The following is a 25,719-nucleotide window of genomic DNA, read 5'->3' on the forward strand; positions in this document are numbered from 1 at the left end:
TTCCTTCCTTCCTTCCTTCCTTCCTTCCTTCCTTCCTTCCTTCCTTCCTTCCTTCCTTCTTTCCACAGTTCTAGATACACATTAATAACAAGTGTATTTACTTTTTGGAGTTCCTTATCCATGAGAATGTTGAAACAGGAACAAATTTATATTGTGAATCAAGAAAAGTAGGATTGCACAAAGGTCTTGGTGATAAGGTTCATTTATATTGCGGTTCGGTGATGTAACCTTACAATGCTATCACAGAGCATAAATCAATTTTTATTGTGCAATATAGGACTCTTGAAAGATCAACACACTTTTCTAGACGACTATATCTTTTAAAAATAATCAAAGATGGAAATAAATGTTTTAAAAAGACAGATAACCCCCTAAGGAATTAAAATTTAAATGTTTCAGTTTTTGGTTGACCAAACAAACAAACAAACAAACAAAAAACCCACAAAAAACACCCATAAACCTCAGATGAAATGATTTGCATTGTCCCAAAATTCCAGAAAAAAAGAAGGAAAGAAATAGATAATTGTTAGCAAATTTTGGTTGTAAGAAGGACCGAAAAGATTGGCCCAAACAACACTTTATTCATGTGCCAACTATAATTTGGTAAAAGCTTAACAGTGTGACTCCCCATTTCTGCTTCATATCAACTAGTCAGAATTTGTGCTGAGTCTCATTTTCATGTACCAACGGATAGATAACCATGAACGGTAAGGAAAAGATCTGGAGCTTAAACGTAATAAAACATTGGTATTTGAAAATCCCTTATCATTTAGCTTATCATAAAAAAAAAAATCAGGGTCTGGTGTCTTAGATGGCTGCAATGCTTTTTCCAGCATCATTTAAAACTATGAAATATGCTTTAAACTATGTACTCTTCTCCCACTCCCTACTGTAAATTCTACCAAAGTATACATTTTTCTGTAATAGAAGCTTCTAGTACTTTTGAAACATTAAACAGAAATTTTAATTCTAGATTGAGGAGTCTCTCGTATTTAAATTCACTGAGAGGGATCCTATGATTGAAACCTCAGATCTTAAATGTAAAATTTCTCAGTACAAGGTAAGTTCATATTAAAACATTATAAACACCGACAGAAAGAAACATCTTTCTGTTAAAGGAAAAAACACTTAGTTGCTAAAACAAAGAAAAAATTCATTTTATCATTTCACATATAAACATATGCCATCTTTCCAAAATCTTATTAAGTTGTCAGTTAGCTAAATAAATGTGTCCCAGAAAAGTGATTTTTGAAACATCGTAAACTGAATTGCATTTTCAAAATGAAAAATGTATCCTGAAAGTACAGAAGAAATAGACTCTAAGAAACCCATTTGTTTGCATACGAAATGACCATTTCCAGAAGAAATGACCAGAATAAGGCTGTCTCCGTTTCTACATTTTGCATTTTAAACAGAGACTCGGTTTCTCTGGAATACGTTTGTGGTTGGAAGACCTTCACCAGTTTGCACTCTTGCTCTCTGCAGAGTGGACGTCCTCCCCAGTGTTTAACGGGGAGCAGGAAGATCACATTGGAGCTGAAGGAAAACAGATCTCTAGAACATCGTGTTTTCTTTTGCGGTCAGATTTCACGAGGAAGTATTCTACGCTTGATGCCTCTGTGTTTTCATCGTTTTCTTGCTTATTAATGTAGTGCCGTCTGGTTTCTGACACTTCCTTGCGAAAAAGTCTCCCAGACCACTAACCATAAGGAGGTTTCCTCAGTCCTCATTCTTCTGGACTTCTTTGCAGCATTCACTGCTAGACTCACCGCTACCTTGTGCGTGTGCCTGTTCTGTGACTGTGATGGGGTGCGAAGTCAGTTATGTCTGGTTCTGCCACCAAAGAGCCAACCTTCAATTTCTATGTCCATAAACATAGGGAAAATATCTATTTCCTAGAATACGGAAGGAGGAAGAAAGCCGTGAGCAGAGTGAAGGTTCTGACTGAAGCAGTGCTGTGTGCTTCAGCTGTAGAAGCTGAAGTCTGAGTGAGTGAATCTACACGGGAACCTAACAGAAGAAGGTTGTTTGATGAGAGGGAAATCAAAGCAAACAAACCCAGTTAGATGATTTTCCCCTTTCTTTCTGGGAAATATGCTTACTCATTCTTTCCAGTTCACTAGTCCTTTTCTAGTCTTTATGCTGAGTGTCTGCCTTTTGATAATGCATTCTTTCTTCGTGCAGAATTCTAAATAGTTTTCCCATGTTCAGCTTAGTTATGAATCCATTGAACTCTGTTCACTCCCCCCAAATCACCTTGCTCGTATTTGGGACTTCCAAGCTTCTGTGGTCACTTTTATAGAAAACTCTCTTGAGCTACGTTTCCAGATGACAGTGTGGACATGGTCCGTTATATTGAGCTACTTCTTAATTAACTCTCCTGGTCCTGGGGCACAGTAGTGTCTGGTCCATATACTCATTATGAAGTGGGGTGAGTTCTTTCAACCATTTGTGAGAAGACAGGCCTTTCCCACCTTTACCATCGCAATTGCTTCAGCTCCAAGCCCCAGACAGAGCCCTGGTTTGCTAATGTCCCTCCTACAATGTGATGTCCAGAGCTGAACACAGATGTCTTGGTCTTTACCTCTGTTTGGACACTACACTTCTCCTAACGAAGCTCCAAATGAGATTGATGGTTTTTGGTTCCCACCAATGCCACACTATCATGTCCCTCTTTTACCGCATAATAAAACTGGCTTGAGAAAATTTTGCTCAAGTACACTTTTTTCACCATCGTTGAGAATACTCTGCTTCCTTTATTGGTACTGGAGTTCATCCAGTTCTGACTGGATAACAACTATGTTTTGATCACGTTTATATCTTTTACCTTCATTTTGGAGAATTTTATCTGGAATTAAAGGGAACATGTACAGCTGGTGTGTGTGTGTGTGTGTGTGTGTGTGTGTGTGTGTGTGTGTGTGAAATTGTCAGACTGCACAAAGGATAGGTTAAAACCCAAATAAGACCCTCATACCATGTGATATATGGTAATTTATAAAAGATGAGAAAATCTGGATGCCTCATAGGACACACACACTGATTATTAACTCTCACACATCCTTGTCTTCATATAGAAGCTGTTACCACAATTTGGGGAATGAGGAAGTGAGTTGGTTTTTGTTGAATCACTACTTTATTTCAGGTACCCTAACAGAGTTTTACATAATTTGTTTCATGTAATCCTTTCAATAATCTTACGAATTTGGTACTTTTTATTTTACTCCCATTTCACAGGCAAGGAACGCCGAACCCCAAAAAGATGCAGTTTCTTTTCCAGGATTACTGTGCCAGTTGTTGATTTGCTGTCTCTCAGATGTAAACTCACCCCTCCGCTCTGTAACACTAATGAAGGCTGGGACTCTGCAGACCTCCTTCTGCTCTTCCTGCTGGCTCCCTGCTAGAGAGAGACAGCAAAGCCAGAGGGGATGTCCCTCTGGTCCCTTCCTCCCTGCTTCCTGTGGATTTTCCTGCTGCTTGTCAGGGTCACGCCAGCTCGACTTCACCCCTGCACCGGCAGGGTCTTCCTGTGGTAGCAGCCGAGTCTACTCTGCAGTTCTGCCATCACGTGCAGAAGCAGCTTTATGAGCCCGGGTGCCATTTAGGAGCCTGGGCGCTCCTCCGAGGTGCCAGTCCAGTCGGGGAGAGCCCCGTTCTCAGAGGACGGAGTTTTACTGCAGAGGGTCCTGGTTTCTAAGTTTTGATAATTCCAACCTCTTCCCTTTGTTCCCTCTGCCCAGTAGTGGTATCTGCTTCCAACAATTGCTATGACCACGATACCTTGGAGATTGTATTGTATTATATTGTATTTTAGAGAGCATGAGTTGGGGAGAGGGGCAGAGGGAGAGAGAGAGAGACAGAGAGAGACAGGCCGGGTGGTGGTGGTGGAGAATCTCAAGCAGGCAGACGCAGGGCTCGATCCTATAACACTGGGCTCATGACCCGAGATGAAATCAGGAATCAAACACTCAACCGACTGAGCCACCCAGGTGCCCGAGTTCTCTTTTTATCCTTTCAGTTACACAGCTAACAATTTGTATGTTAAATTTTCTCTGTTCAGATAACTGCTCTGTTTTCTGCCTTTCTGGGCCCAGACTTATATACTTTTACAGCAAGCAATCCAGGATACAAGCCTGGGTCTGTTGACTTCTGTATCAGGCTTCTTGTGAGATAGAGGACTCAAACTACTGGGGGCAGGAGGAGAGCGAGAGGGGAGCCAGAGGGGAGGGGGAGGAGAGCGGGAGGGGAGTGGCTACCAAGCTACAAACATAGAGACGAGTGTGTGGTTCCTGTGCTTAAAACCCTTTGCTTCAAGATAGTGTTCAGACTCCTTACCATGCAGATTATAAAATTCTTCTGCCTTCTGGCTGGATGCTTCCCCCATCATTTCCCATTGCCTTCCCTCCCTTCTCCCCATGTTCCAGCAGGAACCTCTGCAGAGCCAGGTCTTTCTTAGCTTTGCCTGAAATATTCTCCTTTGATTGTCCCTGCAGATCCATTTCATGCTTCTGTACCATGCTTCCGGGGGGCTTACCATTTTGGACTGCCTCAGCAGCCTTTCCTGTCCTCTACCTCGCACGTGGAGTCGCGGGCGGGAGTTTGAGCGGGTGAAAGGACAGTGTGGTTGAGGTGAGGGTCGGTTATGTCCCTTTACCCTTCCCTCATTGGTTTCCTTGATATTCTTGATCTTCCTTAGCCTGCGTTCTTGCCTTATTTCTCCTGTTCGAGGGTGCCATCCTTCCTGCCAGGAGCTTGACTAATAGAACCACTCACCTTCCAGTGCACGTGTGTGCGTGCACACACGCGCACACAGAGTATCTTTCTTGTCAAAGCCCATCTTATTTTTCATGATCTAATATAGAAAATATTATTTTTTGCTCTGCAAATAAAATTTTGCTCTGCAAAACCATATTTAATCTCCTTCTGCTCTTCTTCCTAAACCCTTCCTCGGCAGGCTGAATTGATTTCCGTGGCTTCTGAGGACCCACAGCTCTTTTTCTTGTTGCACTTACCACAGTGCGTTGCAGTTAGATGTGTGGATCTGAAACCTTTGTAGGGAGTGTCCGTGTCATATTCTTCCCTGGCTCTTGAGCTCGGCACATAGCCGGTGGCTTAGGACTTGCGAATGGATTGCTTAATGAGTGTGGATGAGTAACAGAGGGACAATGACTATTTCTGTCTTCACTTACATGAATTGGTATTTCTTTTTTTCTTTAAGTATTTATTTGTTTTTGAGAGAGAGCAAGCATACATGAGAGGGAGAGGGGCAGGGGCGGGGGGACAAAGGATCCGAAGTCGGTTCAGCACTGACAGCAGAGAGCCCGATGTAGGGCTTGAACTCATGAACTGTGAGATCATGACCTGAGCTGAAGTCGGATGCTTAACCGACTGAGCCACCCAGGAGCCTCTGCATGAATGTTTCTATTTGCAGATTTCCTTTCTGATAGTTCTTGTTCCTCTTGATGTCTGTGTGCATCTAATCATGTCTTCTCCCTCGGGTTCTTTTCCCTTTCTTACTCTGCTCTTCTGATTATCTTCCTCTTTCTGGTAGTTGTTTTGTGCCTTCTGTTCCTTACTTCTAGTTTCCTAGAAGACTATATATTTTTGTATCCCCTGTTGTACCTTGTACATAGATACTCAGTTAATGATTGCAACTGATCTCAAAGCCTTACCCTACTTCTTTCCCCTTCCCCACCCAAACTGAAACACCCATTCAGTCTCCTGGCTTTTAAAATTCTCATCCAACACTTTTTCCATCATCTCTCTCATCCCCTTCCATCCTCTCTAATACACAACATCTTATATCCCTGTCAGTACTGTTTTTGTTCATATCGTTATTGCAGCAGTTACTAGCAAACCCTAACTAGTTGGACCTGAGAACTCTTATCTTTGCTTCTTGGTATTCTCCACACCAAACCAAGACCTTGAACTTACTCTATACCCAATAAATGTTCATGAAATTAATAAGTACATTTTTAAAATTTTTCAAAAATATTTATTTATTTTTGAGCGACAGAGACAGAGTGTGAGTGAGGGAGGAGCAGAGAGAGAGGGAGACACAGAATCTGAAGCAGGCTCCAGGCTCTGAGCTGTCAGCACAGAGCTCGACCTGGGGCTTGAACTCACAAACAGTGAGATCATGACCTGAGCCAAAGCCAGATGCTTACCCGACTGAGCCACCCAGGTGCCCCTTAATAAGTACATTTTTGAATTAATTCTGTTAGTTCAGTTGATGTTTATTATGTATTTATTTAATGGATTGCTTTTTCTGTCACTCTCTTGTGGAGTCCAGGAGTGACATTGATTTAGAACATTTGTTCTCAAACTTTTGGTCTCAGGAAGTCCTTTACAGTCATTTTTAAAAATTTATTTAATTTTTAGTTAACATATAATGCTATATTAGTTTTAGGAGTGGATTCTGAGAGTAACATTGATTAGAGCATTAGTTCTCAAAACTTTTGGTCTCAGAACCACTTTAAATTCTTTTTTCAACGTTTTATTTATTTTTGGGACAGAGAGAGACAGAGCATGAACGGGGGAGGGGCAGAGAGAGAGGGAGACACAGAGTCGGAAACAGGCTCCAGGCTCCGAGCCATCAGCCCAGAGCCTGACGCGGGGCTCGAACTCCCGGACCGCGAGATCGTGACCTGGCTGAAGTCGGACGCTTAACTGACTGCGCCACCCAGGCGCCCCGAGAACCACTTTAAATTCTTAAAAATTGTCTAGGACCCCACAAGCTTTTGTTTATGTGGATTATATCTGTTGTCTCTTTGAAAGGAGAAAACATTGCATTAGAAATTCAAGCAGGGATGACTTTTTAAAATATTTATTTATTAATATAAAAATATGATAAACCTATTATATGTAAACATGAGTCACATTTTTATGAGAAATAACTGTTTTCTAAAACAAAATAATGTAGAGTAGCACTGCTTTACATTTTTGGATACCTGTGAGGTCTGGTTTAATGGAAGACAGCTGCGTTCTCATATTTGCTTCTTCAGTTAACCTGTTATGATATAGTATTTTGGATGAAATGTTTAAAAATAAAATGGCCTTACAAAGGTACATAGTTGGAAAAAGGAGGACTATTTTAATACCTTTTCAGAAAATTGAAGATATTCTTCTTTGACACCAACTTTACAAGAGGCAGTTTCTTAGATTTAATGACATTGTGGAGTATGATACCAGACCATGGAATTTTCCATCCTGTTACATTTAAACCCACTGATCTCTCTTGCACATTAAATGGATCTTTTACACATGCGTTATTTTATACCACATACAACTTGGAAAATACTTGTTCTGTAAATTATGCATATCTTCCAGATAGTGACACATATTACATAATATAAAAAACATACTTGTTGCTTTCCCCACTGATATCATTAGAAAATGTTTAATTATTTGGAGTGTAGAGATATAGGGGCAGATGCAAGTATTCCAGAATTGTAATTTTCATATGAAAACTTGACCTTTGTCATTGACAAGGCAACTGTCATTTTCCTGGAAGTGACAGGCTCACTTCATTCATTTTTTTGGGAAAATGTACAAAGAACCAGAGTTTCTCGGTTGTTTCCTCCATAAGAATTATGTGGCATGAAAACAGTGGCAACTCAAGTAATCACAGCAGTGCTTTTCCTCCAGTCATTCACTGTATTACAGTTGGTACGAGAAGTGCTTGTCGTATATTTCCCATCTCTTTACACAGGATATTGATGTTTTCTTGAGGGTTGAGATTTGATAAAAGGGACCTCTAGTTTTCTCGTGACCATTCTGAAGTGAGACTGACCGCTTGTGTATTTTGGCACCACTGCCTGTGTTGGTGCTAAGGCCCCAGCACTTTCACCTACCATTGTTTTTGTACCATGTGTAAACGCTGCACAGTAACAAAACAAGGAGCATCTTAGTATTATTATTAAAATAACTGACTTTTTCGGCTACCCGATAGTGTCTCAGGGACCCAGAGGTGAAAAAATTCCATATTTCCTGGGGTACAAGATTGGCACAGTTTTCTAGAGATCATTGGAATCATAGCTGGGTGTCAAAATACAAGGAAAGAAAGCTCATTGAAATTTTTTTCTAGATATTATCCAGATCTACAGGTAATAGACAATCATGTTTGTTCATTTAAAAGATATTTGTTATCTGCTCATATTATATATTAAGTCTTTGTAGGGAATAAGAAATGTATAAAATATTATTTTGTCGGGGTGCCTGGGTGGCTCAGTCGGTTGAGCGTCTGACTTTGGCACAGGTCATGATCTCACAGTTTGTGAGTTCGAGCCCCATGTCGGGCTCTGTGCAGGCAGCACAGAGCCTGGAGCCTGTTTCAAATTCTGTGTCTCCCTCTCTCTCTGCTCCTCCCTCGCTCATGCTGTGTCTCTCTCTCTCCTTCAAAACATAAATAAAAAAAATTAAAAAATATTTAAAAATATTGTTTTGTCTTCAAATAAGTCATCTAACTTTTCTGAGTCTGTTTTTCTGTCTGCAAGATGGGGGGTTAGCAGATTATCTGCTTATCTGATAATTGGATGATTTATATGAAACATAGCATTTATGAAATTCAAAGTATTCTGTCAAAGAAGGGCATATGATGGAATTATTTATTGTCTCCTGGGCATGGAAGACACATTATAAACATAATGACCAATGGTTCTGTAACTGCGTATGAAGAGTATTCTACCCAATGTAGAGGTGGAATGATTCTGTCTGAAGGATTTGTTCCCTGATCATTTCAGTTGGAAAATGTGTGGCTAGAGTAATGGTTTTCAGAAGCAAAAGTTGAGATTTGGGATTTAGTTACCTAGTGATTATCTCAAAGCCTAAGTAGTAAATTTCTAAAGGATATACAAGGTTGACCAACTAGAGAGAGAAGGTAGAATGGTTGAGAAGGGTGGAGGGCAGAACCCTAAACAATACCTCTGTTTAAGGGTATGAAGGAAATAGAGAATCTTAGAGGAATGGACAGAAAGTTTTCATTGAATTAAAAATAAATGCCTGAAAGCTTTTAGGTCATTAAACAAATGCTTCCCTATTACACCTCATGTAACTTGATTTGCCTCTGTTTCTCGGTGTCCCTTATTTGCAAAATGGGAATCTGAATTTTTAATGTCCCTTCTTCAAGCATCTACCCTCTGGCCCTATATTTTTAACTTAAATTGGTGCATCTTTTTTCTCTTCTTTTTCCTTCCTCTGCCTCTTCGTCTTCTTCCTCCTTCTCTTCCTCTTCTTCCTTATTTTTATGTTTTCTTCACATAAGGGATCCTCAACAAGAGAATAAGGGCTAGGAGTTTAAAAACCCGAGAATGATATGATGAGAAGGCTCATGGCTACAAGATGGGAGTTTCTTTCCATAGAGGCTCCCCTGAGAGCAGAAATTCCTTTCCAAGCGGGGGTAGACCCACCAAGGAAATGCTCCTTCCCTGGAGGCCTAGAATACTGCCCTCTAGAAAACAGGGGTAGTCTATCTGTTCCCTTCCATGCTTTCTGCTGAGTTTATAAATATTGATGCAGTGTTTAAGTTAGCCTCAGGAAGGCTGCATTTCCAAGGAAAACCAAACCGTAAATGTTTCTGGTGGTTTTATATTTCACTGTTTTGTGTAACTTTTGGGGAAAGCTGTTTATTTCCTATTTGTGACCCCTGGTCCCACAGCAGTTATGCTTTATTCCACACCATCTTGAAAACATATCTTGCAATAAAATTCTGAATTTTGGAATGATTTGATTAAATTGATTTGCCTAATTAAAATGCTCTTTTCACATTAGTTTCTTACTCTATCTTTGTAGTGCCATAGAGCTCAAAATTTGTGTAACAAGAAACATACGCGATCTAAAGGATAGCCCAGGAAACCTTCAGTATATATAGTGTGATAAAAATGGACATCAATTTCCAGCTGGACTTTATCCAGGTTTCACTATACAGATGGCTGTATATACTGCCCTTCAGATCCTTACGGGAGAAGATTTATAATGTCTTCCCTCTCCCTTCTTTAATAACTTGTTTCAGCGTCTAATGGTCATCACGATCGTGAAGTTTGTTTCTCATTTCTGACTAATCTCTCCACCTGGATGCTGACCATATTTCTTTGCCCTTTGACCTCAACAGAGGTGGGAAGCTGGCAGTTATTTTTACTCTTCTGTTTCTTTATCCCTTGAAAGTCAATGCTTCATCCATTGTATAAATCAGTGATAGTGATAAACTCAAATTTCCCAGACAAAAATACATATCTGTTTATTTTACCTGAGGCATACGTGATTTTATTTCAGAATTAAGAGGCTATTTAAAAAGTAATACCAGCACCTGCTTCTCAAAAATTCAAATCATAATGTACATGAACTAAAAAGTGAAGGTACACCCTCCCTCCCCACAATTGTGCTCTTCAACATAATCTTTGTTCCTAAATTACTTTCTTGCTTTCCAAGCCTTTTTCTATGTAACATGGGTAAGAAAGTAAGTAAATAAATATGAAAAATATTACGAGAAAAATAAAATAAAGAAGCATACTAATCATATGGCAATATAGTGTCCCTTGTGATTCTTTTCTCTCATTCTTTAAAAAAAAGTTTTTTTTTTAACGTTTATTTACTTTTGAGAGACAGAGAGTGAGCAGAGGAGGAGCAGAGAGAGAGAGAGAGGGAGACACAGAATCTAAAGCAGGCTCCAGGCTCTGGCTGTCAGCACAGAGTCTGAAGCAGGGCTCCAACCCATGAACGGCAAGATCATGACCTGAGCCGAGGTCAGAGGCTTAACCAACTGAGCCACCCAAGCACCCCTCTTTTCTCTCATTCTTATTAGTGTTTTGGCTACCCACCATTAAAATACCAGAAGGAAACTTAGTCATACAGTTGTGCCTTATTTTAAACATTACATGTACACTTTAAAAATTATGTAAAATTGTTAAATTTTTTAATTAAAAAATTTTTATGTTTATTTTTTTATTTTATTTTTGAGAGAGAGAGAGAAAGAGAGAGAGTGGGCATGAGTAGGGGAGGGGCAGAGAGAGAGAGACACAGAATCTGAAGCAGGCTCCAGGCTCTGAGCTGTCAGCCCAGACAGAGCCCAGCGCGGGGCTTGAACTTGTGAACTGTGAGATCATGACCTGAGCTGAAGATGGACGCTTAATCAACGAGCCACCAATGGACGCTTGAGCCACCCAGGAGCCCCAATTAAATTGTTAAATTTAAAATGTGTGAAGATATTTCTACATCCCTAGAAAACTGTTTCAACGAAAGCTAAATATACACCCACCCAGCAAACACATGGGCATATAGCCAGTAGAAATGAGTGCTTACATCCACCAATGAGTGCTTACGTCTAACATATGTTAGAATGTTCATAGCATCATTATTTATAATGGCTCCAAACTGTAAAATATAAGCAGAATAGATGAAAAAACAATCAAAGCAGAATAGATGAAAAAAACCCAGTACAATCATTTAGAGCAATAAAGCACATTAAAAAAAAAAAAAAGATTGAGATTCTGGATAATGTTGAACAAAAGCTAGACACAAAAGAGTACATATGTGTAATTTCACTTATATGAAGTTCAAAAGCAGTTAAAAAAAAAAAAAAGATCTGTGGTGGTAGAGGCAGAAGTAATGGTCTACCTTTGTGGGATTACTGACTGGACAGGTATACAAAGGAATCTTCTAGAGTGTTGAGCATATTCCATACCTTGATCTGAGTGGTGGTTACATGGTAGATATATACGTAAATATCAATTGAACTGTATACTTAATATTTGTATGCTTTACCTTATGTTATACTCCTCATTTTCCACCTGTTTTTCCTGGTGCTCCCGAGCCTGGAGTTGCTGATATCTTCTAGGGAGGTGGCTCCCTCTTTGTTGCCCTACCTTTTGATGGCAAAGCCTTTTATGGGTGGCTGAGGTTAGGAGGTTTATTTTTATTGTTTGTTTTGCTCCATCATTTAGTACACTTCCAACCCTCTTTTACCTTCCAGGAATTTATATTTTAGCTAAAATTTTTTTAATATGATAAACATGACAATAGTATAAAAATAGATAAAAATGACTATATATATATATATTTATAAAGTTGGAGTTCACTTACAGTTATCATTACTTGAATATTCTCATTTCTGCTGTTTCTCAGTTATAACTAAGTACAGTTTTGTCTCCCAGTGGAAAATTTCATTCAGGTTATCTTCTGATTTATATGGATTTATAGCAATATCTTTTTCATAACTAAGGGAATTTGGGTATGGGCTTTCTCTTGGGGTGATGAGAATGCTCTCTAAGTATATAGTGGTGATGGCTGTACAATTCTGCCAAGAACTGCTGAATTGTATATTTTAAGGGTGAATTGTATGGTACGTATCCAAACAAAATTTAGCCAAAGGTTAAAAACATAAGTCACGAAACTCCCCTAAAATGTAGAAAGAACAGGACATTGAAAAGTTGATAGAAAAGATAAAAGATATAGAGAACCAATCTAGGAGGTCTAAGAACGATATTTGAAGTTTCAGAAAGAAAGAGACAGCAGAGTATAAGAAATTAGCAAAGGAAGAATGAGACTTTCCCAGATGTGAAGAAAGTCAAACTGAATAGGCCTCCTGAGAAGAAAGTGGAAAGAATAAAAGACTTCTAAACTAGACATAATCACTGTGAGTTCTTAGAGTACAAGAGAATAAGAGCCTGGGGGCCCCCAAATGGAAAAAAGAATCTCACCTACAAAGGAACAGGAATGAGATTGGCACACATTCTTTATTAGCAACCATGAAAACCAGGATGTAGTGAACAGCACATTATTGGCAACCTAGAATTGCAGACCCAGACAAACTATTATGAAACCCTGAGGGCAAGAAAATGCCTTTTCAGGGACACAAAAACTCTGCTTTCTTCAAAGTTTCCTTTCTGAGGAAGTTACTTGAGGATGTCCAGCAAAACAAGGCAGTATACCAAGAAAGAAAAATCAAGGATTTAATGAAACAGTTCCAACAGAGGAGAGCAATAAAAGCAGTTCCAGGCTGCTGGCTGTGCAGAAAGGCCTAGAAAACAGTCTGCCCATGTTGGAATGGGACCATGAAGGGTTTGACAGTATTCAGGAAGGAAAAAAACCCCACAGACTCCAAAGGTAAGGGAGTGTATTTGAGGTTAGAAAACGTTAAACCTTCGGTGAAGGCAGATAATGCCTTATCAGAACAGAGAGAGACCGAGAGAGAGAGGAAGGAAGGAAGGAAGGAAGGAAGGGAGGGAGGGAGGGAGGGAGGGAGGGGAAAAGGAAGAATGGAAGAAAAAAATATGCCATAGAGCATTTTAGGAGCAGAGTATAATATGCATAAGGAAATGTAATCATAGCACATAATTTGGCTCTGTCATTAGTAGTTATATAGTTTATAATGATGTAAGCAGTATCGATTGATTTTGAACTTTTCTAAAGAAACCATAGAAAGAGCACATAAGAGTATGTTATGGCTACAGAAAAAAATATAAATGCCAGTCATCGTGACAAGGTACAAATACAAGTATTGGTGATTTGAAAGATGAAAAGGGGAAATAAGTAAAGGGAAGTGTAAGGGGGGGTTGACTAATGTCCTCTTTTTAGAACATGGAAAGCTGGAGGCTACCATCTGTAGTTGACAGAACAAAAAAGAAAGTTTTAGTATATAATGTAGGTTACAAAAATAACCAACAGATGGGGGCAAAATGTTTGAAATCTTTTGTCTGCATATAGACTATCTTACAGTCTCTTTGTTGTGTGTTTCTATCCCTTTTTATTTTTTTCTGGCATTCTGATGGAGTAAGGAAGGGATATAAACCTATTTGTTCAGTCTACTCTCTGAGCCTTTTGTATGTTATTTACAAATCTCCTAAACCATCTTTCACGCACGAGATTCAGGCTGTCTTATGTTAACTGTTGAATTTTTCTCTGATGGTCCTGCCTACTGACCTCTGGTTTCATTTTAGTAGAGCTGTTACCTTTATGTATTGTGTGGGTGTTTTTGCTATAATGTGTATACATTCCTGGAAAAGTTGTTTTGCAGAATCACATACTAGGAATCAGGATTCATGATAAAAAAAAAAAATACCATTAGCAGAGGCCCATTCAAAAGTCTCTGCAAATTAATAATCCGAGCACTGACAAAACCAGTAGGAATCTTGATAAAATACTAGCATAGATAAAAAGATATGCCAAATTTCTATACAAAGGGAAATGTTACAGCATATACAGGACTCTATGTGAACCAGAGAGTTGAAGGTAGCTTACTGGAAGGGGATGTAAAGAGGAGGAGAGGCTGTTTAGTTGTGCCGAAGATTAGGAGAACAGGAAGCACTTCCAAGGCAGGGGCACATGGCCAGGCAGAGCCCAGAGAAGGAGCTAGAAATGCGCGCACACTGGGTGTCATGGTGGCTTGCAGTGTTCAGCTGCTGCTATTAGGTGGCACAAAATGTTAAAATAATGAGAAAAAATGACAAATGAACAGATGTGACTTTTGTGTAATGCTGAAATTATCCCGTTTGCCAATTGTGTGTGAACAATTAAGTTTTAGCAGGACATACTGTATCTAAATATTTTAATGTACTGTGCCTTTATTATACTAGAAAAATGACTGAAGAAGAGGGAAATGTTATGCTGATTTCTGGGAATGCAAGACTTAAAACACAAAAGTTTGTTTATCCAAATTTCACACACTGGGTTTTCACGAAAATGATGAATAAAAAAACATGCAATGACAGTATTATTATTTCTCATACCAAGAGGTTTTTTAAAAATTTACTAGTTAATATGCTGTTTTAGACAAAATTTCTGATGGTAGTTGCTTTCTACCATTAAGACACAGTTCTATGATTAAATCAAACCCAGCACTGACAGAATAAGATGTGCAGGAAAGATTTACCTAACTTGCATCTAAGTTCGGCCCCGTTGCTGCCTTCTTGTCCAGTGGAGAGAATCTGGTGCTCAGGAGTTTCATCCACAGTACCGATGAATGGCAGGAATGCAGTCTGAGACCCTGGAGAATGTTAAAACACTTGAAGGACTGCTATAGGCAAAAGTTGGAGCTAGAGGCTCTGAAGGAGTGAATCTTCAACAGGCATTTTGTTTCGTTTTTCTTACAATCTCTAGTCCTTTATGAGATGGGGCTCTGGGTCTAGGTCAAGACAACCACCCTAGTAAAAATGATGCCAAACATTTTCTTCTGATGCCTTGTCTTCCAGGTTTGTTTGTTTGCTTGTTGCCACTCCAGTTCTCCATAGGTTTTTATTTCATGTAACAGCCAGCTTTTATCTTCATGAATATTGTCATGAACCCACTGATACCAGTGATAAGGTTTTAGCTCCAGTCATAACAGATTTCTCCTCCGACTTTCTGCACACACGCGCACCATTAGAAATTTTGCCTTTTTGCTTCTTCGATTGTTACGTCCTCAGTCTTGGAGAGGCACCCTATTTTGAGCTCACCAATACTTACTGGTGTAACTTTATTTGAGAACTCATTTATGGGGCATTGTAGAATCACAGGATAAACTCTACTAGCAATATGGCCTTGGCCAGATGGCTTAACATCTGCGTCTTTACTTGTACAACGTAGGTAATAGTTTCAGATTTGCTGTTGTCACCATGTTGTTTTAAGAATCACAAAGGCTTAGGAAAGCTCGCCGTCAACTCTGAAGTTCTGCCCAGTGCAAGGCAGTAGTATTACTGATGACATTCTTCTCATGATTTCACCATTGATAAATTATTGTTTCTCCAGGGAGAGTCACTCCGGGGCAGCTCCTGTCCTATATTCATCTCTTCAAGAACAACCTCAAAGCTTTAGTGAGTCACTGTGGGCTCCTACAGCTTGGGCTGGCCACAGTTCAAACTCTGAAACACCCACAGACTGCCAAATGGGACAACTTCCTGGCTTTTGAAAGACTCCTTCTCCAGGTATGTTGCTATGGGAGTTTCTTAGGATATTAGTAGTTAAAATGTTCACTTCTGGGGGAAAACTTGGATATTTATTGTAGTCTTAATAATAAGTCATATTGTTGACATATGCTCTATATCATATTCTCTAAGAACCTCCAAATTAAAATTTTACTAGGAGTTTTCCATACCTTTTTTTTTTTTTTTTGATAGTGACCTCTTTGGCTTTTCACTTAATATCAAGAATGTCTTTTGAGCATTTGACTAACCTTTAGGAACCTCTTTTCAATTTCATGCCATTTGGACCTTTCTTGATCTCCATGGCATCTTTATTCAATCCTTGCTACTTTTCTTGTAGAATATTGCTACTATTTACATTTCTTCTGACACTAATCCTCAGATAACATCTAGCATGTGGTTTAAAATGATGTTTAGTAAAAGATGAAGGAAGGCAAACTACATTTGTGAATGTGGTGAATTTGAAGCGATTTGTATTGGGTCAGGACCTTTTCATGATTGATGAAATATTTTCATGGAAAACTTAAAAAGTTATAAAGCATTTCAAACTTAAATAAAATAATATGACATATCCACATAGACTCAGTATAATCTACCATTTTATGTTTACTTTATATCCTTTTTCATTAAAGAAATAAAACTAGAAATGAAGTTGAAACATTTCTGATACTATACCCTTCCTGGCTCTGATTCTCCTTTTTGTTTTCCCAGAGGTATTCACAAACTCAATTCCTTGTTTTTATATTTTTATTAAATACTTATTTATCCATAAATAATACAGAGTATTGGGCTCTGGGTTTTACTTTTTATGTAAGTAATATTGTATTATAAATATTCCTAAACAACTTGGGTTTTCCTCTCAACATCCTATTTTTAAGATAGTTCAAGCTGACATGTATTGATCTAGTTCATTTAAACTAGACCATACTATTTGATTGTATGACTATACAACACTTTATCCAATTCATATTTATCCAATTCAAATATTCCATATTTGTATGTGGGCGTGTGCATGTGTGTGTGTGTATGGAGAGGGACAGAGAGAGTGAGAGGAAATTCAGTGGAGAGAGAGAGAGAGGGAGAGACAGAGAGGGGGAGGAGAAATAGAGAAAAAAGAATATGGTGAATCTCCCAGGACATGTTTTTTGGTGTACATGTGAAGGAGTTTTTGTAGGATACATACCTTGGAAAGGATGTTAGGTTGTTGACCATGCATATTGTTGAGTTCACTGAATATCCCAAAAGTGATCACCAAAGAGTTTGAACTAGTTGACCCTTGCACTAGGCATGGATGACATTTTGTTCCCTTACGTAGTGTCCGGTACTCAGTTTTATCAAATTAGAACATTTTTTTAAATAGTGGAGTCAGTGCTATTTCTTTATGTAAGTTTGCAATTCTCTGACTCCTGATGAGGTTGGACATCTTGTATAGTATTTATTGGTTTTTCAATCTTCCTTTTCTGTCAATTACTCATTCTTTTTTGTTTTCTTGTTTGTTTATTTATTTTGAGAGAGAGAGAGAGAGAGGGAGCGCGCGCAAAGGAGGGCAGAGAAAGAGGGAGAGAGAATCCCAAGCAGGCTCTGTGCTGCCAGCCCAGAGCTCAGCGTGGGGCTTGATCTCATGAAATGTGAGATCATGACCTGCCAATATCAAGAGTCAAACGCCCAACTGAGTGAGCCACCCAGTCACCCCTCAATTGCCCATTCTTGCATTGTGCCCATTTTTATCTATTGGGTAACAGAAAAACTGTCTCATATCATGCAAATACTTCTCCAAGGATGTGGTTTGTCTTTTAACTTTAATTCCAGTATATTGTACAGAAGTCTAAAATTTTAATGTAATCTAGCTGGTTAATATTATCCTTTATAATTTGTGCTTATTTATGTTTTATATTAGAAACCTATTTATACCCCTAATTTCTAAACATGTTGTTCTATATTTTCCACTAAAAATGTACTTTTGACATGTGAAATTTTAATGCACATGGAATTTATTTTTGTTTATGGTATCATTCAGATCTTTCTTTTCTTATTTTGAGAGAGAGAGGGCACAAGTGAGCGAGGGGCAGAGAGAGAGAGAGGGAGAGAGAGAAGTGGGACTTATCCGGGACTCATGTTTACCCGGAAGTGGGGGCACGAGCTCACCCAAAGCAGGGCTCGTGGTCACCCGTAGTGGGACTCAAACTCATGAGCTGTGAGATCATGACCTGAGCTGAAGTCAGATGCTTAACGACTGAGCCACCCAGGCGCCCCTAACTTTCTTTTCTTCCATGTGGATAGTCTAGTCTCCCCACATTATTTATGAAATACTCCAAGTACCATAAATTATTTATCTAAGAGTCATTTTCCTCTTTCTCGTGTTGGCAAAGCATCAGTTTTGTTCCAGTGTCTGCTCTTTTCTCACGTGATTCAGGCAAATCCTGATTGGTCTCAGAATACATTGCCATTTTCATTTCCTTACCTGATGATTAGTTTAGCAGCTCAAGCCAAAGATAGGCGAAGGGTAGTCTGTTGGAAGTGTTTCTAGGAAAGGTTTTCTTTTGCCCTGACAGAAGATACATAATTAGGAAACAATTTCCTTTTTCTGCCTCTTGATGTATGTTTGTGACATGAGCAGTTTTGATAATGAAGGGAGCTCACTGAGATCCGAGGAAGACAGAGTCTGGATCTTTGATGACTTTGAACCTTAGCTCAAATATCTTGTTTTGTGATATAATTATTCTTCTCATTGTTTGAGTCATTTTAAAAATGTTGGTTTTCTGTTATTTGGAGCCAAAAGATATTCATCCTTTTCCTACTAATATATGATATGCTAAGACGCCACATAAAAGTGAGCATGTTTCTTACTTTCTAGTCCGTTCCAGGTTAGTCAGTTTATCCATCACAGAATTAATACTACAATGTTTTAAAATCAGTATGTCCAGTTTTATGCTTTTCTTTATAAAAGAGAATTACAAGATTTATTTGTGGGTATTTTAAAGATTTTAATACCATTGTGAGTTGAATTTCTTAAGGTTCAATTTTCTAATTGTTTGTTGCTGGCACACAGGAATACTCTTGACTCTTGCCTGGTGATCACATGTCCAAAAACTTTGCTTTTGCATTATATTTGTTTCTTCCTTTCTACACTGGACACCATTTCTTTCTTAGTGCACTGACCAGATACGAGGACACTGCTCAATAGAGCCAGTGAAAAGAGGTATCTTCGTCTTATTTCTGAGTTTAAAGAAAATGTTCTAAAATTTTACCATTAAATATTATGTTTGCTGAGGTTTTTTTGTTTTGTTTTTTGTTTTTTTACTTTTTAAAAAATCAGGCTAAGAATGTTCCTTCCTAAACCTAGTTTGCTACGTTGTTGTTTTGTTGCTGTTGTTTTTATCATATGTGAGTGTTGGATTTGATTTAATACAGATTATGAATTTTTTAGATGACTATGTAGGGTTTTCTCACCCTTAATTGTTAACGTGGTGACTTGTAGTCATAATTTTTTAATGTTAAAGAATCACTACTGTGTTCCTGGATAAGTTCAACTTGGTCCTGCCCCACTGCTGGATTTAGTTTGCAAATACTTTACTTAGCTATTTGCACTTATGCTCCTAGGTGAGATTAGCATATGACTTTTCTTTATTGTGGTGCCATTGTCTGGTTTTAAAACAAAGGTTATGGTACTTTTTTAAAAATCAGGATGAGTTTCATTTTTATATTTTCTGGAGCTATTTGTATAAGAAAGGAATAATCAGTTGCTCAACAGGGAGATATCGCTAAAGAACCACCTCCCCATAGCTTTGTTGTTGTTAGATTTAGATTTTTATTTCTGATTTAATCACTTAAATATTTCTAGATCTATTTAATTTCCTGTTTCTTCTTGAGACTTTGGTAGTTGATATTAGCTTAAGTTGGCTATTCATTTGTATTTTCAAATTTATTGGCAGAAATTGATTCATAGACTTCTCTTAAATATTTAAATCTCCTTTGAATATATAGTTATATTCCATTTTTAAATGCCTAGTATTTTATTTTTATTTATTTATTTTTATTTTGCTCACTTTGTTTTTTATTTTAGTGTTAGTGGAATTTTATTAATCATTCTAAAGATCCAGCTATCTGTATCTGCATCTGTCTATCTCATGTATACTCATACCTATAGCTATCTATTAAAGGCCATGAGTTCATACTAACCACAATTCTGATCTAATACCACAGGGTTATTGTAGCTTTTTCCCTTTCCCTATTTGTAACTTCCCTCTCTGACCATGAAGAACCTGTCTCCCCTTACCCTCAACATATTGAATGACATGATCAATTCCCCCCATATGTAACCAATCTCCCGTTAGAGTTGCTGCGCCTCTCACACCCTCCTCACCTCACCTGGGCTCTGTCTTCCTGCTGCAGGCCATGGCCAAGTCCACATAGATGTTCTCTTTCGCCTCCCACACAGGCGGTCCTCCTGAAGCTGCCACGTGCATGCCCTTCTTGCCTCGCTGGAGCTCTGACATCTTGCCCTGTGCTCCCCCTGCCCCGCCCTCGTGCATGGGTGCCCTCCTCACTCCTCTCAGGCTCCGGGATCCACCAGCAGACCCCACTGCTGCCCCCAAGGCAAAGACGCCTCCTCATTCTGCAGGCTCTGACCCCAGCCAGAATATTGCCTTTGCTACTCCCCTGTTCAGATGATCTCACCTCCCTGCTCAGGCTCTGACACGGTCTTTGGAGACTGCTCTTCTCCAACTTCCAGTGAGTGCTTTTTTTCACCTCCTTTGGTTCTAACAACCCTGTAGACTTGTTACTTCCCCCCTGGATCCATGTGTAGTCCTTTAGGCTCTGATAACCTGCTCCAGACCACTGCTCCAACTCCTTCCCTCCCCACTGCCCTGCCACACAGCTTCCTCACCCTCTGCTGCCCACTCCTTATGTCCTCTAAGGTGATTCTCTAGCTCCAAAGTCTAGCAAAAGTGTTTTAACACAAGGCAGAGCAGTTTTCTCCCAGGAATGATCATCTTTCAACTCACTAGAAGTTTCTGAAGAAACTTGATCCAGTATTAATGCTAAGCCATCTTATATTTGTAATTAAGTTTTAGAATCCTGTTCCATATTAGACTGCCTCAGATGTGACCACAGGACTTGGTGTGGTTCTTTCAGCAAGTGGAAAGGAATAAAAACACTGGGGAAAAGAAGTAAGCATTTAAAATGCAAAAACCCTACTTCTTATCATAATTGCATGTTACCCGGCTAGCACTGTGTTCTCCATCATTTCTGGATCCTTGCATGTTAGTGTTGTAGCAGAGGCAAACTTGTAGACTGGCCGTCATAATTGCTCTTTGTATATGGACATGCTTATTTTATATAGTATACAGTTACCCGTTAGTGTAACAAGTCCTAATATACGGTGAGCTATCCCTTTTACAGACGGTAGTTTGATAGTAGAGCATCTAAGTTTATTTTGAGGACGAAGGCAACTTCTAGCATTTCCCAAAGAGCTTGAGAGCCACTTAGATGCAAATCTCAGTCAGCACGGAGAGTTGTTTATTTCTTTGGAGACTCATTTCCACCACTTTCTACCAGGCCTCTGTCACCGGGACCTCAATGTTGACTTTATGGCCTAAGTAACATTATAGACAATCTTGGTTAAGAAAAAGAAATTGGTCCTGGAAATCTATACTTAAGTACAGGTTACTGCATTTCCTCTACACCACCATCTTTTGGTTCAGTGGTTTAGGCGATTTTATGACAAATCAGCAACAGATCTGAGTACAATTCATAAGACTTATGTTTGGCTGAGGCTTCTGAAAATGACAGAAAGATCATGTCGTGGGCTCAAGAGAGAAACTTTTTTGAGTGTTATTGGGGAAAAATCTAATATTTATTAGCAGTGAGTATGCTTTTAAAGACCAAAGGAGATAAAATAGCTTCTCGACTCCTTTTCCTCTCCCTTATCTCCAAGGTCCAATATCACAGTCTGTGTTTTAGGTGTTTGGTACACGTGTGCACATTGCCAAATAATTGTTTCTGTTCCAAGTTTCAAATGTAGGAAGGAGCAGATTTAATCTGAACAAGGATACATTTGTGATTCTATTCATGAATGTATTCACTTGTAAGAGTAGCTTTGCTTTATTTATTATTTATTTATTTATTATTTATTTATTTATTTATAATATGAAATTTATTGTCAAATTGGTTTCCATACAACACCCAGTGCTCATCCCAACAGGTGCTGTCCTCAATAAATCAAAGTACAGATTTACTTATTTTGGATAGTTGTCTACGAAGAATTCTCTTTTTAGAGTGGAGCAAGAGAGCTTGATTTCGTCACCTCATCTAATTAAGATCAAATTGCCTACCTCATAGTGTTTGCTATTGTTAGGATTGAATGCAATTATGTATGTACATCACTAAGTACAGTGCTTGACATTTAGTAAACACTCAATAAATAGTAGTTATTTATTCTTTCAGCTGAACCACAAATATTACAAATGCCAATTTATTTTATAAGAGCAATGCCTTCAACATACTCTCGCCTAGACTTTGTTTTTCTAACTTAAAGTTTGTTAAGGAAAAATGAAGTTGTTCCTTAGGACAATGTTACTGCCTTTTTGTATTTACTGTTTCATAGTATTTAACAGCATTTTTCTTTCTTTCTTTTTTTTTTAATTTTTTTTCAACGTTTTTTATTTATTTTTGGGACAGAGAGAGACAGAGCATGAACGGGGGAGGGGCAGAGAGAGAGAGGGAGACACAGAATCGGAAACAGGCTCCAGGCTCCGAGCCATCAGCCCAGAGCCTGACTCGGGGCTCGAACTCACCGACCGCGAGATCGTGACCTGGCTGAAGTCGGACGCTTAACCGACTGCGCCACCCAGGCGCCCCATCTTTAAAGCTAGATGTAAATCCCAGTGTTTCTAATCTGCATGTCTGATGTTTTTGTGCTAATTGTCACAAAGAAAAACTTTATTGACCATAATTTACTGTGGTTATGAAACAGTAGCAAGCTCTGTGGTAGAAGAGGCAGCTGTGTTTATATTTCCTAAAATAATATACTTTATACATATGTGTTACCCATCTCCAGTTATTTCTTTGGGCAGAATTTACGTTTCTAAATTAAAATATCACACTTGGAAAGGGATTTTGAAATCAAATAAAATGAGTTACAAAGCCACTCAAGATAACCCAGGTACATGTTGCTTTAGTCTTAAATTTCACTTGCGTTTGCAGTGAAAAGTAGCTATACCATTTTACTAGTTGTCAAACCTGTTTTTTTATGGGTAGAATGGACTCCTTTTATGAGATACTAAATTTCAGAATATCTCTTCTGTAACAAATCACATTTCCCTTAGCTAAAGAGTATGCCTGCTTGTGCTGTAACAAACTGGGGGTTCACCTTCCCAGTCCTCTAGAGCTTCTGTGAGGTCCCCAGCCATGTGGCACAGTTTGGAATTAATGCCTCATTTCAGTTCCATGCCTGACCACACCGACACCCTGGGAGGTCCCGTTTTGTTGTGACTTGTCACTTGCAAAAGTGCTGGTCACATCCTTTGGATAAAGAGTGAGGTACGAGGCAGAAAAAGATGATTCCCAAAGCAGTCCTGAGTGTCGTTTACATATTAAGGAGATTTTTCATAGGATTTTTCCTGAGAAGGAAAACTGTGGAGCATGTTTAAAAGAAAACCTCTTATTTCTTTTATACTCGACTCTCAACAGTTCTGACACCAAACATGTAGGACTCCCTACACCAACCAATCCTCCAACTCTAAACACCAACTGGGTGACCTACAGTTCAATCATGACACTAACTAAATAGAACTAGTGAAGACCCCACAGGTTGTAGGCACAGTCCCACAAGACTCCCCCCCTTCCCCCCACTTTAGACATCAATTGCAAGTCTGGGCTTCTCATACTTCTGACCAACCGGTTAAATATCAGGTCGCCCATAACCCCTTTCTCGGGCTTGATATTTGGTATAATGGCACACAAAACTCAGGGAAACATTTATTTAACTTGATCAGTATTATTATAAAGGGTATTACAAAGTATATAGGTGAACACTCAGATTAAGAGGTACATAGGTTGAGGTCTGGAAGGGTCTTAAGTGCAGGAGCTTTTGTCCCCATGTGGATGGGATGTGCCACCCTCCCAGCACATGGATGTGTTTACCAAACCAAAAGCTCACTGAACTGTATACTTGAAGTATTTTTATGGAGGCTTCATCATGTAGGCATGATTGATTATTAACTCAGTCTCTAGCCCCACCCCCTCCCTGGAGAAGAGAGGGTAAGGCTGGAAGTTCCAAGCTTCTACTCATAGCTTGGTCTTTCTGGTGACCAGTCCTCAGGAACTATTCAGGAATCCACTAAGAGTTACCTCATTAGAACAAAAGATGCTCCTATCACCCAGGAAATTGCAAGGGATTTAGGAGTTCTGTGTACCAGGAACCAGGGTCAAAGACCAAATATTAGAACAAATGATGATTCTAGAATTTCTATCACTCAGGAAAATATAAGGATTTTAGAAGCTGTGTGCCAGGAACTGGGGGCAGAGACTAAATATATAGTTCTTATTATGTCACAGTGTTTTTTACAGTATTACATCAAAATAACTGCAAAGGCAAGTATTAGAGAACAACAACTTTCCCCCATTCCAGATTTCCATGAGGTGGGTCTTTGTAGGCATGCTCTTAGTCTGTCTCTGACCCTTTACATCCTCCTCTCTTGGGAAGAGGACTGTCTTTTCTAGTTGGCAAATTTGGGATGATTGAATGGGCTCAACTCTGCCTTTTCTCCTCTCGAGAGGTGCTCTGTCTGTGGAGAGTTCTGTGGTACTCAGCGGTTTCAGCACCAGAATCTGCCTTCTTCTTTCTCCACTCTTCTTACTCCTTAGAGCAAGCTGGCAGCAGGGAGTAGGTGCTCTGCCCTGTGTCTCTATGGGAGGGCTCCCTGGTCAGAGCTTGCCCCTGACCCGGGGGAAAAGGCTGTCTGGAGCTCCATAGGAACAAGGCACTTGGCTGACAGACCTAATATTCTATCACCCAGACTGGCCTTTATCACTAAAAAAAGGGATGTTTCGACTCATGCCTTTACTAAGGTCTGCTTTATTTCTCAACTTGTTCAGAAGAGAGGTGTGTTTTTTTTCTGTTTGTTTGTTTGTTTGTATTTGTTTTTTTTTGTTTGTTTGGTTTTTTTTTTTGGTGGTGCCTTTGGAGAGCCCTACAGTAATCAGTTGTTTTGAATGAAATGTCTTAAATATTTTGGGAAAAGAGTTAAATGGGGATTTATTAGTTATCTCTTTGGACATTTGTATTAAGCAGTTTTGTACCTATAAAGAGATGTAGGGGGGGGGGATTGTAACATAATACATAGGAAAACTTTATTTTTTAATGATTGGGTTGAAAATAACAAAGGTAATTTTCCATTCTGAAAATAAAAGGGGCAGATTTGGTCAGAAGAATACTACCATTTTTCATTGATTCTAAGGTGTCAATTTTTCCCCACATTTTAGTATTTCTGAAATTGGGATGCATCCTGAAATTCATGGTATTTCTTAGTTTAATGGTAGTATTCTGTTTCTTTGCTGGAAGTATATAAAATAATGGTATATATTATTTGGTAATAATGGTATATATTATAATCGGTGGTATCTTAGAGTCAATAAAATGGGGCTTTGAAGGTAGGAATTCAGACCTTAGGTCTGACTTGGTGTCTTCCTGACTGCTATATTGCCCATTGGGTTAAAATAATGTTATTTAAATGGCAGTTTTCCTTCACTGGCCATGACTATGACAAATACCTTGGCACATGAGGTATTCATTTCACTGTAGCACTTTTCATAAGTTGAGGAGGTTCCG

At 39.0% G+C, this 25,719-nt stretch overlaps 1 protein-coding gene across 4 annotated transcripts in view; it reads left to right on the forward strand.

Annotated features, from left to right (window-relative positions):
• SCFD2 (sec1 family domain containing 2) overlaps window positions 1-25,719 on the forward strand; it is a 401,843-nt gene that overhangs the window by 60,191 nt on the left and 315,933 nt on the right. For all 4 annotated transcript variants that reach the window (XM_040483684.1, XM_040483694.1, XM_040483663.1 and 1 more), the window contains exon 4: window positions 15,715-15,890. In XM_040483684.1, the coding sequence (XP_040339618.1) occupies window positions 15,715-15,890 (176 nt within the window). The remainder of the gene's footprint in view (window positions 1-15,714; window positions 15,891-25,719) is intronic.

This window comes from Herpailurus yagouaroundi, unplaced genomic scaffold (genome assembly GCF_014898765.1).
Source record: "Herpailurus yagouaroundi ecotype Mexico unplaced genomic scaffold, PumYag 28, whole genome shotgun sequence".
Taxonomy (NCBI): Eukaryota; Metazoa; Chordata; class Mammalia; order Carnivora; family Felidae; genus Herpailurus; species Herpailurus yagouaroundi.